This window comes from Pteropus medius, unplaced genomic scaffold (assembly GCF_902729225.1).
Source record: "Pteropus medius unplaced genomic scaffold, Ma_sr-lr_union100, whole genome shotgun sequence".
In the NCBI taxonomy this organism is placed as follows: domain Eukaryota; kingdom Metazoa; phylum Chordata; class Mammalia; order Chiroptera; family Pteropodidae; genus Pteropus; species Pteropus medius.
In genome coordinates, this window is record NW_024345600.1 from 5406527 (window position 1) to 5421642 (window position 15116).

At 33.4% G+C, this 15116-nt stretch overlaps 1 protein-coding gene across 1 annotated transcript; it reads right to left on the reverse strand.

The window, feature by feature from the left end:
• Positions 1 to 3304: 3304 nt before the first annotated feature.
• KLRB1 (killer cell lectin like receptor B1) lies at positions 3305 to 14815 on the reverse strand. The gene is made up of 6 exons (XM_039874276.1): positions 14616 to 14815; positions 11869 to 11967; positions 11096 to 11170; positions 9464 to 9618; positions 8943 to 9055; positions 3305 to 4007 (listed from the first exon to the last, which is right to left on the reverse strand). The coding sequence occupies exons 1-6, from the start codon at positions 14698 to 14700 to the stop codon at positions 3860 to 3862; spliced, it is 675 nt and encodes a 224-aa protein (XP_039730210.1). The 5' UTR covers positions 14701 to 14815; the 3' UTR covers positions 3305 to 3859.
• Between the last annotated feature and the right edge of the window lie 301 nt (positions 14816 to 15116).

Genomic DNA, 15116 nt, shown 5'->3' on the forward strand with positions numbered 1-15116 from the left:
TTTTTAAGATGAAGCATTAGGTTTTTGGGGGGAGCTCGTTCTTGTTTTTGGAGGTAGACCTGTAATGAAATGAACTTTCCTCTTATGACTGCTTTTGCCATGTTCCAAAAGTTTCAATATGTTGTACTATCATTATCATTTGTTTCTATGCATCTCTTGATCTCTCTTTTTATTTCTTCTCTGACCTAGTTATTCTTCAGTAGCATGTTGTTTAATCTCCACATATTTGTGGTTCTTCCTGCTTTCTTTTTGCAATTGATCTCTATTTTCAAAGCATTACGATCAGAGAATAAGGTTGGTATGATTTCAACCCTCTTATATTTGTTGAGGCTATCTCTGTGTCCCAGTATGTGGTCGATTCTTGAGAATGTTCCATGGCACTAGAGAAGAATGTATAAGCAGCTAGTTTGGGATAGAAGACTCTATAAATGTCAATTATGTCCAGTTAGTATAATATGTCATTTAAGGATGTTATTTCTTTATTGATTTTCTGTTTAGATGATCTGTCCATTTCGGACAGTGGGGTATTTAGATCCCCTACTACGATAGCGTTTTGGTCTGTTTCTCCTTTTAATTCTGTTAGTAATTACTTTACATATTTCGGGGCTCCCTGATTGGGAGCATAGCTATTAATAAGTGTTATGTGTTCTTGGTGCATGATTCCCTTTATTATTATAAAGTGTCCCTCGGTATCTTTCTTTACTTTTTTTGTTTTAAAGTCTATTTTTGTCTGATATTAGTACCGCTACTCCTGCTTTTCTCTGAATGCCATTTGCTTGAAATATCATTTTCATCCCCTTCACTTTGAGTCTATATTTATTTTTGGAGCTGAGATGTGTCTCCTGAAGGCAGCATATGGCTGGGTTTTGTTTTTTTGATCCATTCTGCAACCCTGTGCCTTTTTATTGGTGAGTTCAGTCCATTTACATTTAGGGTGATTATTGAAATATGAGGTCTTCTTATAGCCATTTTATCTTTTGCTTTCTGGTAGCTTGATGTTTCCATTGCTTCATTGTCCTTGCATTTCTGTTTTCTTTATTTTGGTTGGCTTTTGTGGGTTTTCCCTCTGGTCATTCTTGTTTTATGTTATTTACTTCAGTTCTGAATCTTCTGTGTGTGGTTATCATTATGAATATGTAAAGGATAGTTATAGATATACAGTCATCCCTTTTCTTCTGTGTGTACCTTATTTCCATTCCCCTTTGCGAATTTGGATTTTTGAATCCTCCCCTTTTCAGTCATTGTTATCTTAATTTGTCTCTATGTATACTGAACATTCATTACTATCTTGCTATAGCAATTCTCTTCTTATTGTTTAAGCTTGTAATGCCCTGTTCTTAGTAAGGGTTGTACTCCTCTGCTTCTCTTTGCCTGGTAGTCACCTTACGCCTGATGATGATGATGATGATGATGATGACGATGATGATGATGATTAATTTGTCCTTTTGTTTTAGGTGAGCTGACCCCTTTCAGTATTTCCTGTAGTGCAGGCCTCGTAGTGGAGAATTACCACAATTTTTATATGTCCGGAAAGGTCTTTATATCTAAAGGAGAGCTTAGCTGGTTACGTTATTCTAGGCTGGTAGTTCCTTTCACTTAATAGTTTAAATATTTGATTCCATTCTTTTCTGGCTTGTAAGATTTGTGCTGAGAAGTCCGACGATAATCTAATGGGTTTAACTTTATATGTTATCCTTTTCTTCTCCTTGGGCGCCTTGAGAATTCTATATTTGTCATTGATTTTTGATAACTTTAATACAATGTGTCTTGGTGAAGGCCTTTTTGGGTTGAGATAATTGGGTATTCTGTTGGTTTTTTGAATTCCAAGCTCCAGCTCATTCCTTAGATTGGGGAAATTCTCATCCACTATTTGTCTGAAAATGCTTTCTAGTCCCTGCTCCTTTTCCTCACCTTCGATAATGCCCATTATTCTTATATTTCCTCTCCTGATGGTATCAGCTAGTTCTTGAATTTCTCTTTCATTATTTTTCATTCTTCGGTTTCTTTCTTCTTTCTTCTAATTTATTTCTACATTTTTTCTTCGATATCACTGATCCTCTCCTCCATTTGGTCAACTCTATTTCCCAAACTTGTTATTTCATTTCTCACCTCTTTTAGTGTGTTCTTCATCTCCAGAAGTTCTATTTGGTTCTTTTTGAGGGTTTCGATCTCTTTGCTCTGCTCTTCTAGTTGTTTTTTAAATTCCTGAAATTGTTGATATGATTTGTTTTTGACCTCACTGAGTTTTTTCGGAAGTATCAACCTAAATTCTCTGTCATTTAAGTCACATGTTTCTATGTCTGTAAGCTTATTTTCTGGAGATTTTTCTTTCTTTCTGAAATGCCTTGTCACTTTCGTTGTTCGTGGTGTTTAATGGACGATTTCTCCACCTGGGCATTAATAGAAGTATATTCTGCTTTTTTTCCAGAAAGAAGATTTTATATACAGGTCTGATTTGTAGTCTGTTACAAAAAAGACGTTTTTCTTTTGGTTTCCAGTAGATGGTGTCTAAGCCTCTTGTATCCCTGCTTTATATAAAACCTAAAAAATGCCTTTTTTATTTTCTTGTAGATCTCTAATAATGCTCGTTACCCTCAGCTTCAGTCCATCAGTGTTAGCAACAGTTTTTGTAGCATTTGCTCAGATTCCCCGGGGCTCTGAGGTGATTGGTCTTGGAGGGTATAGGGGGAGAGGTCCTCTGAGTTGGAGGTCAGGGGCTACTGCTCAGCCTTGGTTTTGCAACCGTGGCTGGTAAAAATCAACTGTCGTTTCTCTGCCGTCCCCACTTTTTGCCGTCTCCGCTTCTCTGCCTTCTGCCCTGATGACTGGGCCCTGCCACTGGCTGCGTGGAACTCACAAACTCTCCCAGACAGGGCTATTCAGAGGAGTCACTTCACCTTCTCTCTTCTCTCTCCTCCTACAGAGAGCTCCTGCGACTGTGAGAGGCAGCTACTATATTTCTCCTAGTTTACCGCCTAACGCCTGGAGTTCTGACCTGTGGTAGCTCATGTGCAGATCCTATGCTCACACATGCTGGTGTGCAGTTTGGGTGTTTTTTGTTGAGTTTTAGATATTCGGCTTATTGTTATTTCAAGGGGAGAGATCTGGGGACATGTCTCACTCCGCCATGTTTTCAAAATATCTGGCATGAATTTTTAAAGAGTGAAAAGATCTATAAAAAAAATTTTTGTTTGTTGCTTTAGTTTAACAACTGCATTCTTAAAAAAATATCACTTATTTTTCATTAGAATAATGAAAAATTGGATTGCCTATTTCCTACACTTAGTGTGTGAACCATAGAGAGAAGGAGATGTAAGGAAACTAAAGAAGTTATGAAAAAACTAAAATGGGAAGAACTTTGGAATGGTGGGAAGAGTTAAGTTTCCTTCTTAAACTCCCTTAGTTATGAATCTCTGACGCGAAAGTCAAAAGAATGAACTTAAGTCGATGTTCTGCCACAACCCAGTGTGTGATGATGTGAAAAATCACAGACTGCACAAGACTTTAGAAATCATATACTCCAACTTTTCTGGAGATGAGCTAAGGCACAGAGGGGATCAATGAAGGCTACATATACATGCCAAGATAGAAAACCATTCTGCTCATCTGATCTTGGCTTTTTTCCCTAAAATATCACTCTCTCGTAAAATGATACATGATTTCTCTATGTATCTGTTTACTCATTTGAAGAAGGAGTAGGTTAGTAATGAACTTCTTTAAGATTCACCATAGTTTTAGTATTCTCAGTATTTGATCACTTTGTGCCACCAAATGTACAGTAGGCCATTTTAACAGTATATATAGTTAAAATTACAGAAACCTATAATAAAAGGAAAACAGATCGAGAGGGGATGCATAGTCAAGAGTCAGGATATCCTTTATTTCTGACGGATTTTAGTTCTTTTTGGCATATCCAACAATTTTCTACTTCACAGTGCTCAGAAATAACTTTTGTCGAGGAGAGATAAGCACAGCTGTTTTCTTCATTATCACCAGTAATTTTTAATCTGTGAGGTAAAAGAAAAGACTCTCTTAGTATTTAGAATTTTCTCACATAATTTTCTTTCTCCAGCTAATATTTTCTACAACTTTCAGGAAATAATAGAATACGAAATTATTAAACAGTAAGTTTACAGTCACAAATATAATGATAGAAACATTTAATGGAAAGTTAATATAAACCTCTGGAGTCTGCAAATTTATCTTCACTGAAAAAACAATTCTAACAACAACTTCATAATCATTTTTTTTTTTTAAAAAAAGAGAGAAACTTTGGAAACCGGGAATCGATTCTCCTTATTCTACTACTAACATGTCATATGAAAAGTATCTTAACTTTATTGAGCCTCAATTTTCTTAAATATGCAGGATACCACCACCTAATATTTGGGGGAGGCATTGAGAACATGTGACATGCTTAAACAAAACACAAGCATACCTTGGAGATATAGCTGGTTTGGTTCTGGACTATCATACTAGGACAAATATCACAATAAAGTGAGTCTTACAAATTGTTTGGTTTTCCAGTGCACATAAGAGTTACATTTACACTATACTGCAGTCTACTAAATGTGCAAAAGCAATATGTCTAAAAATATGTACTTCCCTTAATTAAAAAACTTTATTGCTAAAAAATGCTAACCATCATCTGAGTCTTCAGTAGTTGTAATCTTTTTGCTCATGGAGGGTCTTGTTTCATTGTTCATGGTTGCCGACTGATCAGGGTAGTGGTTGCTGAAGGCTGGGATAGCTGTGGCAATTTCTTAATATAGTGAAGTTTGCCATATTGATTGACTCTTTCTTTCACAAATGATATCTCTGTAGCATACAATACTGTTTGATAGCATTTTACCACAGTAGAACTTTTTTCAAAATTGGAGTCAATCTTCTCAAACTATGCTTCTACTTTATCAACTAAGTTTATGCCATATTCTAAATTCCTTGTTGTCATTTCAACAATCTTTGTAGTATCTTCACCAGATGTAGATTCCACCTCAAGAAATCATTTTCTTTGCTTGTACATAAAAAACAACTTGTTATCCATTAAAATTTAGACATGGGATTGTAACAATTCAGTCACATCTTCAGACTCCATTTCTAATTCTAGTTCTCTTGTTATTTCCTAAACACCTGCAGTTACTTCCTCCACTGAAGTCTTGACACTCTCATAGTCATTCATGAGAGCTGGAATCGACTTCTTCCAAAATCTAGTTAATGTTGATATTTGACTGTTCTCATGAATGATAAATGTTCTTAATGATATACAGAATGGTTAATCATTACTAGACGGTTTACAATTTACTTTGCACATATCCACTAGAGAAATCATTATCTATGGCAGCTCTAGCTTTATGAAATGTATTTCTTAAATAATAAGACTCCAAAGTCAAAATTATTCCTTGAACCATGGAGTGTGGAATGGATGTGTGTTAGAGGGCATTAAAACAACATTAATCTCTTTGTATATCTCTATCAGAGTTCTTGGATGACTAAGTTTGTCTTCAGTAGGTAGTGATATTTTGAAAGGAAACTTATTTTCCGAACAGCAGATCTCAACGGTGTCCTCATAATATGTGTAAAGTATGTTATAAACAGACGTGCTATCTGTCATTCAGGCTTTGTTATTCCATTGATAGAGCACAAGCAGAGTAGATTTAGCATAAATCTTAAGGGCCCAGGACTTTTGAAATGGTAAATGAGCATTGGCTTAAACTTAAAGTCACCATCTGTGTTAGTTCCTAACAAGAGAGTCAGCCTGTCCTTTGAAGCTTTGAAATGAGCATTGTCATCTCCTCTCTAGCTATAAAAGTCCTAAATGGCATCTTCTTCCAATATAAGGCTGTTTCATCTACTGTGAAATTCTTTTCTTTAGTGCAGCCATCTTCATTAATTATCTTAGCTAGGTCTTCTGAATAACTTGATGCAGCTTCTACATCTGCACTTGCTGCTTCACCTTGTACTTTTATGTTCTGAGGGTGGCTTCTTTCCTTAAACCTCATGAACCAATCTCTGTTACCTTAAAATTTTTTTCTGCAACTTCCTCATCTTTTTCAGTCTTCACATAATGTAAGAGCATTAGGGCCATGCTCTGGACTAGGCTTTTGCTTAAGGGAATGTTGTGACTGGTTTGATCTTCTATCCAGACTGCTAAAACTTTCTCCATATCAGCAATAAGTCTGTTTCGCTTTCTTGTCATTCCTTTGTTAACTGGAATAGCACTTTTAATTTCCTTTGAGAATTTTTCCTTTGCATTCATAACTTAGCTGTTTGTCAAAAGAGGCCTAACTTTCAGCCTGTCTCAGCTTTCTATATGCCTTTCTCACTAATCTTAATCATTTCTAGCTTTTGAATTAAAGTGAGAAACATGCAAGTCTTCATTTCATTTGAACATTTAGTGGCTATTGTAAGGTTATTAATTGACCTAATTTCAATATTGTTGTATCTCAGGGAATAGGGAAGCTCAATGAGAGGGAGAGAGAAAGGGCAACAGCCAGTCAGTAGAGCAGTCAGTACACACACAACGTTTATCAATTAACTTCTCTGTCTTATATGGGTGTGGTTCATCGCACCCCCAAACTATTACAATAGTAAAATCTAAGGTCACTGATCACAGATCATCACAACAAATATAATAATAAGGAAAAAGTTTGAAATATTGTGAGAATTAACAACAAAGTGACACAATGTCAGAAAGTAAGCAAATGCTGTTTGAAAAATGACACCAATAGACAAGCTGGACATAGGATTTCCACAAACCTTTAATTTGTAAAAATGTAATGTCTGCAAAACACAGTAAAGTGAAGTGCAATAGAATAAGATATGGCTAAATGTTCTCAGTAACTGTAATAGTGACCTAGAGGGTAATGTCTATAGAATTTGGAGGCAGCTAAGAAAAGAGGCTCAGTTCATGTGCTATATAGTCAGAAGTTCGTTTCTTTTCCTCATTCCAAAAAGAGATTGGTGGGTGTCTGCTTCAACATGCTATTAGTTTTAAACAAGCCTGAGCCTTGTCACTCACTGCAGGTGGGAGTCAGAGTAGAAGTCAGACAATGGGATAGGCAGTATTAGGGTTGGGGTGAAAGAATCGAGTGAGTTCAAGACTCACTTATTTGTCTCCAACAGAAAGTGAAATGGAGACAGTGGGCTGGATTTCATCACAGCTTTTCTTTGTTCCTTTGTTCCATTCTTCATGCAGCCCTTGAGAACCTATGCAGCCAATTTGATTTCTTCCTGTTTCCCAACAGTCTTGTCAAACTATGACCTTCTCTCAACTGGGCTATTGCAAAAGTCCTCTATATTATTTATTTTTTTCTACCTTTCTGATCCTTCGATATTCAAGATATCTTTTAAGTGCTCATCTGACTCTTCCAAAAGGCCCTCACTTTCTTCTCAGGCTTTCCTTGATTAGATATCTGCCTAATTCTCTAACATTATCTCATTTAATCCTCAAAACAATTCTGTAAAAAAAAAAAATCATCCTCTATTTTTTTCCCTTACCTGAAAAACCAGTGCTGAGATTCAATAGAAAAGCAGAGTCTTACTGATGTTTTTTCTATTAAACCTGATACTTTCCATGTTTACCCAACTGTTACTGTCTTACCCAAAGCATCATTTTTATCCTCAGAGAAAAATGGAATGTTCAACTGAATTTAACACATCCACTAAACATGTCAGTGTTTTTTAAATTTTATTTGTATTATGAACCTCAATAAAATAAACATCATGGCCTGATAAGAAACAGACACACATACACACAATTTAATAAACAAAAATTAACCTTTACTATGTGTGAAAAAATAAAAGCAAGTTAATATCAGAGTTTCATTTTTATGTAAATAACATGTAAATAAGATGTAGAAAATAATTCTCAGAAAGCATATAAAAAATCAGCATAGCTTCTATTTAACAAAATAAGTATGTTGCCTTTTTCTAAATTTATTCTAGTCCAGAAAACTGATTTTAAAATACACGTTATTTTAAAGTCTCACATTTAAAAAAATATTTTAAAATAGCAATCAAACAATGTCAAATTTGCTAATTAAACTGACATTTCTTTTAATATTTAATACTTTTCCATATTTAATAATTTATCAGTATTTTAAAAACAATCTTCGACATGCTTCTGTGTTTTAAAGTTTAACCTTTTTTTGAATGATAAGAAAACCCATTTTAACGGTAACATACAAATATAAATAAATCACTCACAGAGTCATAACACTTAATACTATCTCTTCTGAAAAACTCATTGAAAATACTTTTACAAACTTGGTTGAATGCCTGTACACATTTGCTTTAGAGAGAAAAAAAATCCTGCCCTTTGCTATATGATTAATCACGAATTCTGTTAAAATATGTAATTTATCTGTGGAGCATTGGTGATGATCTTGACCATCTTACACAAGAAACTACAATGAGACACCCAGTAGAAAACAGCAAATGACGCCTTTGTGGCTATGTATCACATCCCCTCAAATAACTATCTTTTTTGTACCACTGGTTAAAATATACTATGATATTTGTCACAATGTGTGTAGTTTCTCTTAGGTGTCTGGAATCCATACTCTGGTATATACCATTTTCTCCCTTTGTATTAATTGTTCTAATTATGACCCACTAGGTTTGGAAAACTCTACTTAAAAATATTTTGTGTGCCATAAGCCTCCAGCTAGAATTTTTTAAATTTTACATGTCCTTCCCTATTCTCTCTCTCCTCGGTATCCATTGTGGATAAAAATATTTATTCTTATGAAGGGCTAATGTCTTCATATATGGAAATTTTCAACCAACTTCAGAGTTATCCACCTTCTCAACCTATTCTGAACCTCTTGAGAATTTTTGACTAAATTAAAACTATAAAACTCCAGCTTTAATAACAATGTTACCATCTTGCAATGTAAACCTGATGTAAATTGATTATTAAAAATAGTTTATGTAATACTCACATATTAGAATTTAGAAAAGAACCATTTATCCACTTCCATTTCTTATCTGGTAACGTAAATTTTAATCCAATCCAAAACATAAGGCTCTTATCTTTCAGGTTACTTATGAATACCTGTAAATGGAACTGAAAAAACAAAAAGACTAAATATTAAATCTATTTATCTACTCATGCTTTATCTACTCATGCTTGAGTAGATAAATAGATTTGCATTCTTCTACTCTTCCTCTAAAACACAGTTCAATGATCTCCCCCTCTATGAAGCCTTTCCTAACTCCACCTGAGAGTTAGTTATTCCTTTTTTGTGATAATTCTTCTCTGCATTTATATTTGTATTGTTAAATTCATCATGTCATAGTAAATCATTGCTTACGTGTTTGTTTAGTATCTCAAACTGTGAGCTTCTTGAAGTCAAAGTCACTACTTCCATCTGCATAGAACCTTTAGGCTAAAACCCAAAGATGTTGATATGGTTAGAAGAAAGTGTTATGTTCTATTCAAGTATTTTATTTAATTATTTACCAGTTCTTCTTGATTTTGAATAAGCAGCAAACTGGATTCTTGTGTGGAACAGTGAGCTAGACTGTCATTCCAAGGTTTGTGATTATTAGAAAAAAACAAGCATTTTTCTTGGAAAAGGTGCCAATGCATTGGGCACTTTAACAAACTTGGTCTCTCTAAGGTAAGAAAGAAAAAGAAATAAATGTTATATTACTAACCTGTCCTCACCCCACCACAACTAGTGACACACACATACAAGTCACTATAAATGCTTGGAAGTCTTTATCACCATAAGAACAATTCATGAATTTATTATAATTTTGAGTTTTTTGAGACCTACTCTTCATTCTAGTACCAACAATTAGAAATTAATGACCAGTTATATTGAGCATATGCGAAATCATAGGCTATCAGAATAGGAAAAGATCATCAAAATAATTTAAGCAGCCATTTCTTACATTTTTAGATGCCAACAGAATAACTTGGTTAAGTTCATACAGTGAAATGGTGGTAGAATCAAAACTATTTCTCAGTTTCTGTAAATTCACTACTCCCTGGACAAAAATATCAAACCTATCTCCAAATTTTTACTTCAAATAAATAAACTTCTAAGCAAACAATAATTTACTTCACTAAATTAATGATAGAAGCCATGAAGAAAATCATCATAGAGAAAATTTCTATTTGCCAAGTGGTATATTTGTCTATTTAATGTAATCTATAAGATTTAGTAGATCCAATAGATCCAGTAGATTCCAGTTTCTTAAAATGTCCTATAAGAATGTGCACACAGGTCACATTCCTCTACAGTCATTCAACAATAGTTATTTTCATTAACACACACAGTTGAACCTTGAACAATAGGAGATTGAACATGGATCCACTTAAAAGCAGATTTTTTTTCAATAAATACATACAGTACTGTAAATGCATTTTCTCTTCTATATGATATTTTTAATAATAGTTTCTTTTATCTAGATTACATAATTGTAAGAATACAGTGTACAGTACATATAATATGCAAAATATGTGTTAGTTGACTATTTATATTATTGATAAGTCTACTGGTCAACAGTCGGCCATTAATCGTTAAGTTTGGGGGAGTCAAAAGTTATTCATGGATTTTCAACTGTCCAAAGTAGTAAGCACCTCTAACCCCAACATTGTTTAAGAGTCAACTGTACTTACTAGAACAAGATTTTTTTGTTAGCGATGAATACAATCAATATTAAAAAATTCATTTATGTTTGAGTTCTATTAATTAACTTCATACCAAAGTTAACTATTTTGCATATTCATTGAAATCATCAACTATTTCAGTTAAAGGCAATATTCTACTTTTTAACTTCATATTTGGTTATTAATTATTGAATATTCTAACAGAAGCTTCTCATGAAGCAGTATGCTCTGGTAGTTAAGATTATAGGCTCTGAAGTCAGATCCTGCTAAGTATAATTCTTGGCGTCACCGCTTTCTACTTGTATGACCCTAAGTGAGTTGCTTAGCCTTTTCACGCCTGAGTTTTATCAAACATAAAATCAGGGTGATAATACTATCTTAACATATGAGCTGTTATGAGCCTTAAATAAAGTAGTGCATGATATCTACCAAATGTTAGTTGTTATTCTTGGGAAATTAAAGTCACAAATTTACCTGTTGTTTCATTTCTTTTCTCTTGAACATCCACATTGCTCTTTTCTGTTGATAATTTTTGTTTTAAGAATATCACTAGTAAATAAGGAGAAACTGTTAAGAAGATTAAATACTGAAACACGTAGTGAAATAGATATGTTCTGTTTATCACTTCAGGAAAATAAGTTATCTCAATAAGCTTCACATCAACAGAAGATAAGAGCAATAGCAGAGTAACAAAGGGTCTAGTTAGAAGACAGCATACATAGACAAACAAACAAATAAGAAAACACGTAACAAATAAACTCACAAAGGGGTTGGATTATCTGTTATCTACTAGATAAGTAAGGATATTACTTAAAGTTATAAATTGCTTAAATTCTTGCCCCAAATTTCTTATCTTTAGAGTGAGTTGTATTATTCATATCCCAAGGGAGAAATTGCCTCATGCAGTCTGAAATTTAGTAGGTATTTAAGAAACTGTACATAATTGGAAATTTAAATTTTATTTGTTATTGTTATATTTTTATCATAATAGTGATTTTTTTTTTAACTTCTTGAAACACTTATGAAATACTCCATGAAGACCATCAGAACAATTAGGAAGAAAAATGTGAAAGACTGTAGTCCTCAAAGTAGACATGGGCTGAGCATTGTTAGAAGCATGTTTTGTCATTTTTTTCCCATTGGGCTTTCACTAAGTTTGGGGTGACTAAATTATGTTATGATATTCTAATATTAATGATAGAAGCAGAATAAGTAGAGCAATAAATAAACGATCTTGCTTCACTTACCTGAAACACTCAACCCGATTATAGCCAAGGCAAGAAGAATAATCCCAGTACAAGCAAGTTTCAGAGCAAATTGATGCCAAGTTGGCCTTTGACAGACATCTGAGAAATTAAAAAAAAAACACACACAACAACATTCCATCAACTCAGTTGAGCTCATCTATTTTAAAAGCAAAGGTGGTTTAGATCATATATGGACAGTTAAATTCCAGTTGGGAGATGGAGCAGCAAAGAATATTTATCAGCCATCTTAAAGTTGAGTCACAAGATGAGATCTCAGTCAGATCCAACTGAGAACTTGCTCATTGATAAAGTCGAAATATTTATGCTTGTTCTTGTGTGTGAAGGATTGGTATAAGAATCAAGAGAAGTAGATGTGACAATGTTTTGAAAATTGCCGAATGCTATAAAAAATAAAGCATATGCCCTATTGTAGGAAGTAAGTCAAAGAATTCTGTCTAAAAAGAATAGCCTTCATTCTAGACATCTTTAAAAATATAGATTTCATAGGGAAAAATTATAAAAGAAGAACTTATAAATTACAGAAAATTGGAAAAATTCAAAATTAAATCAGCTCTGATGGGAATTGTTCTCGTAATTCATACTTGAATTTCTCTACTTGAAGGTTAGCATCTACACCTCTGATTTAATTATAAAACCCTTTTGTTCTCATTTGGTTGATAACATATTACATATACTCTAGTTATCAATTGTTTTCTAAATTGTATTAGAGGCAAAGGTTTTGCAAGTAATGTTTTTCTAATTTATCTACTGCTATTGATTTATTTATGATACTGATTTTTTTATATTTTTCCAATATTTCTCAATATAAATGATTTGTCAATTGTTAAAATATTTAGTATCAGGTACATTAAAATGTTGTCTTTTATTCTCATTAAACGTTCCAGAGTGACCTGTAAGACTATTTCTATCTGAGGGATATCTCATCTGAGGGATATTGCATTTGCTGGTACAACTTCCTAAAAGTCTCTTCTTCCAGAGAGCATGCCTTCGTCCTGTAATTCTTTCAGGTCTTTACTTAAATAGCATCTTGTCAGGGAGGGCTTCTATGATTATTCTATTTGTTATGGTACCCTCTCCAAAAGCTAGATCCCAATTTCATCTTTTATTTTTCTCAATTGCACTTAATATCGCCTAAACTTTTATATGTACTTAGTTATTTGTTTACGTATGTCTCCACAGAGGTATACTACAAACTTAATTCAAGATGAGATTTTCCTCTAGTTTATTCACTGCTGTACTCTCAGCACCTAGAGCATGCCCAGCACATTGTAGGTGCTTATTTCTGAATAAATGAATAAACTCTAAGGTACCAACACCTTATCTACTTTTGTAAGAAAGCAAATCCTTTGCTGTAAATAAAATAGGTCACAACTCACATGTCTCTTTGGTTTTACTGACTGCCTTTGATATAATCACTGTTCTATGTCGTTACCACAACCTGAATAGTTTAGCCAAAGAGCTCAATAGTGTTTTCAATGATAATTGTAATACCAGATCAGTGTTTTATAGTCACACATTTTGTTCTGACTCTATTCTACTATTTTTTACATATTTACTTTCAAGATGATATTTTGTAAGATAATAACAATCAAACTAGACAAATTTCCTAGACCCATTGATTTGGGATCATGGATAGCAGCTTTTGTAGAAAATCTTACTGTCTTTCTCTGTATTCACTTTCTGACATCCTCTTTCAACACCATCATCCCTTCTCCCCACTTTTGCTAGATCTGAATAGGGAAAAAGAAAGTCTTGCTCTTATCTATCAAAAAATAACTGTGACTTGACCAAAGCTTGACTGTAGTTATCACAATCTTCCAATTTCCCTTAACATCCATATGAAAAGTAGAGTGAAACTTATTTGATAACCCTGACTTTTTCTCAATTTAGAAGGTTGATAATTTAATAGTTTCAAACCTATACCAAACCACCTTAAAAACGTATAATCCATATGCTTAGCATAATACAGAATGAATACCAGACTGGATAAAAATCACAATATTATTGACTAGCAAACTTGATTAGATTTCAAAAAGTAATACTATGTCATAATGATTTCAGCCTAGTATCTGGTCTTTTAAAAATCCATTCCTAGACTATGGCATTTATCACCTATTACCTCACATCACAGTTCTCCTTTCATTTGGAAGAGTAAATCCTCTAAAACACACAAAAATGCCAATTTCAACAAATTTCAAATAGGTTCATTAGTGATATTTTCCAGGATATTGTGGCTTGTCTCTTTCTAAGCTGTAATACTTTTCAAGTTAGAAACTAACAGATTATAATTATTCTCAAGTCTTTAATCTTAAATACAATATCTTCCAGAAAATTTTTCACCTACCCTTTGGAGAAGGAAGAATGTTAATCATTAAGCCAACATTTTGTATTCTAAAAAAAAAAATACTTTGAATTCATATGCACTGGAACTTAATTATAATATTAGTATCTTGTAGGAAGATTTGGGATAAGGTAGGCTAGTCTTACAACAAGGTAACAATGTGTTTCTGAAATTCTTCAGGGTCTTTCAACAAAGCCTCAGTAATAGGAGTGATGTTCACTTTTCACACTGATATTTTGATAAAAAAGAAATCTCTGAGATATGTGTTCTTCTCTACAGTTAATAAGATTCATCCTCAAACCAACACTTTAAAGTCATACATTTAAGAGGAAAACCTAACTCTACAAGATATACAAATGTCAACAGGAAAATTAAAGCCACTTACCCTGAGGAAGAGATGGGGATGATGAAGTTTCAAGGCCAGTATTCCCAGTTAATTTTAAATCAGCATATGTCACTTCTCTGTCCATTGTAAACAGGAGAATGTGGCATTAAACATTTATATAAGGAGATACTCCAAGTTCTATAAGGCAAGATCAGTAAAAGGAAGTGACCATTGTAAAATGCTTTGCTGTTTCTCTCGTATTGTTACCCACCCACACTTCTCGCTGTGGGTTTTCTTCATAAATTAGAGAGGCAATCTATTACTGGTTGTCCACTATACTTAGACATGTAATATTGTATATACATGGAGAGAGACATTATACACACAAACACATGCATAATATATAATATTAAAGCTAAACATTTCAATGATTAAATAATTATAAGTGACATCTTATAATTAAATAATTATAAGTGACATCTTATAATTAAATAATTATAAGATGTGGCAATAGTAGCAATAATATTGAGTAACTCAAGGAAAAATAAAAATAGATTTTTT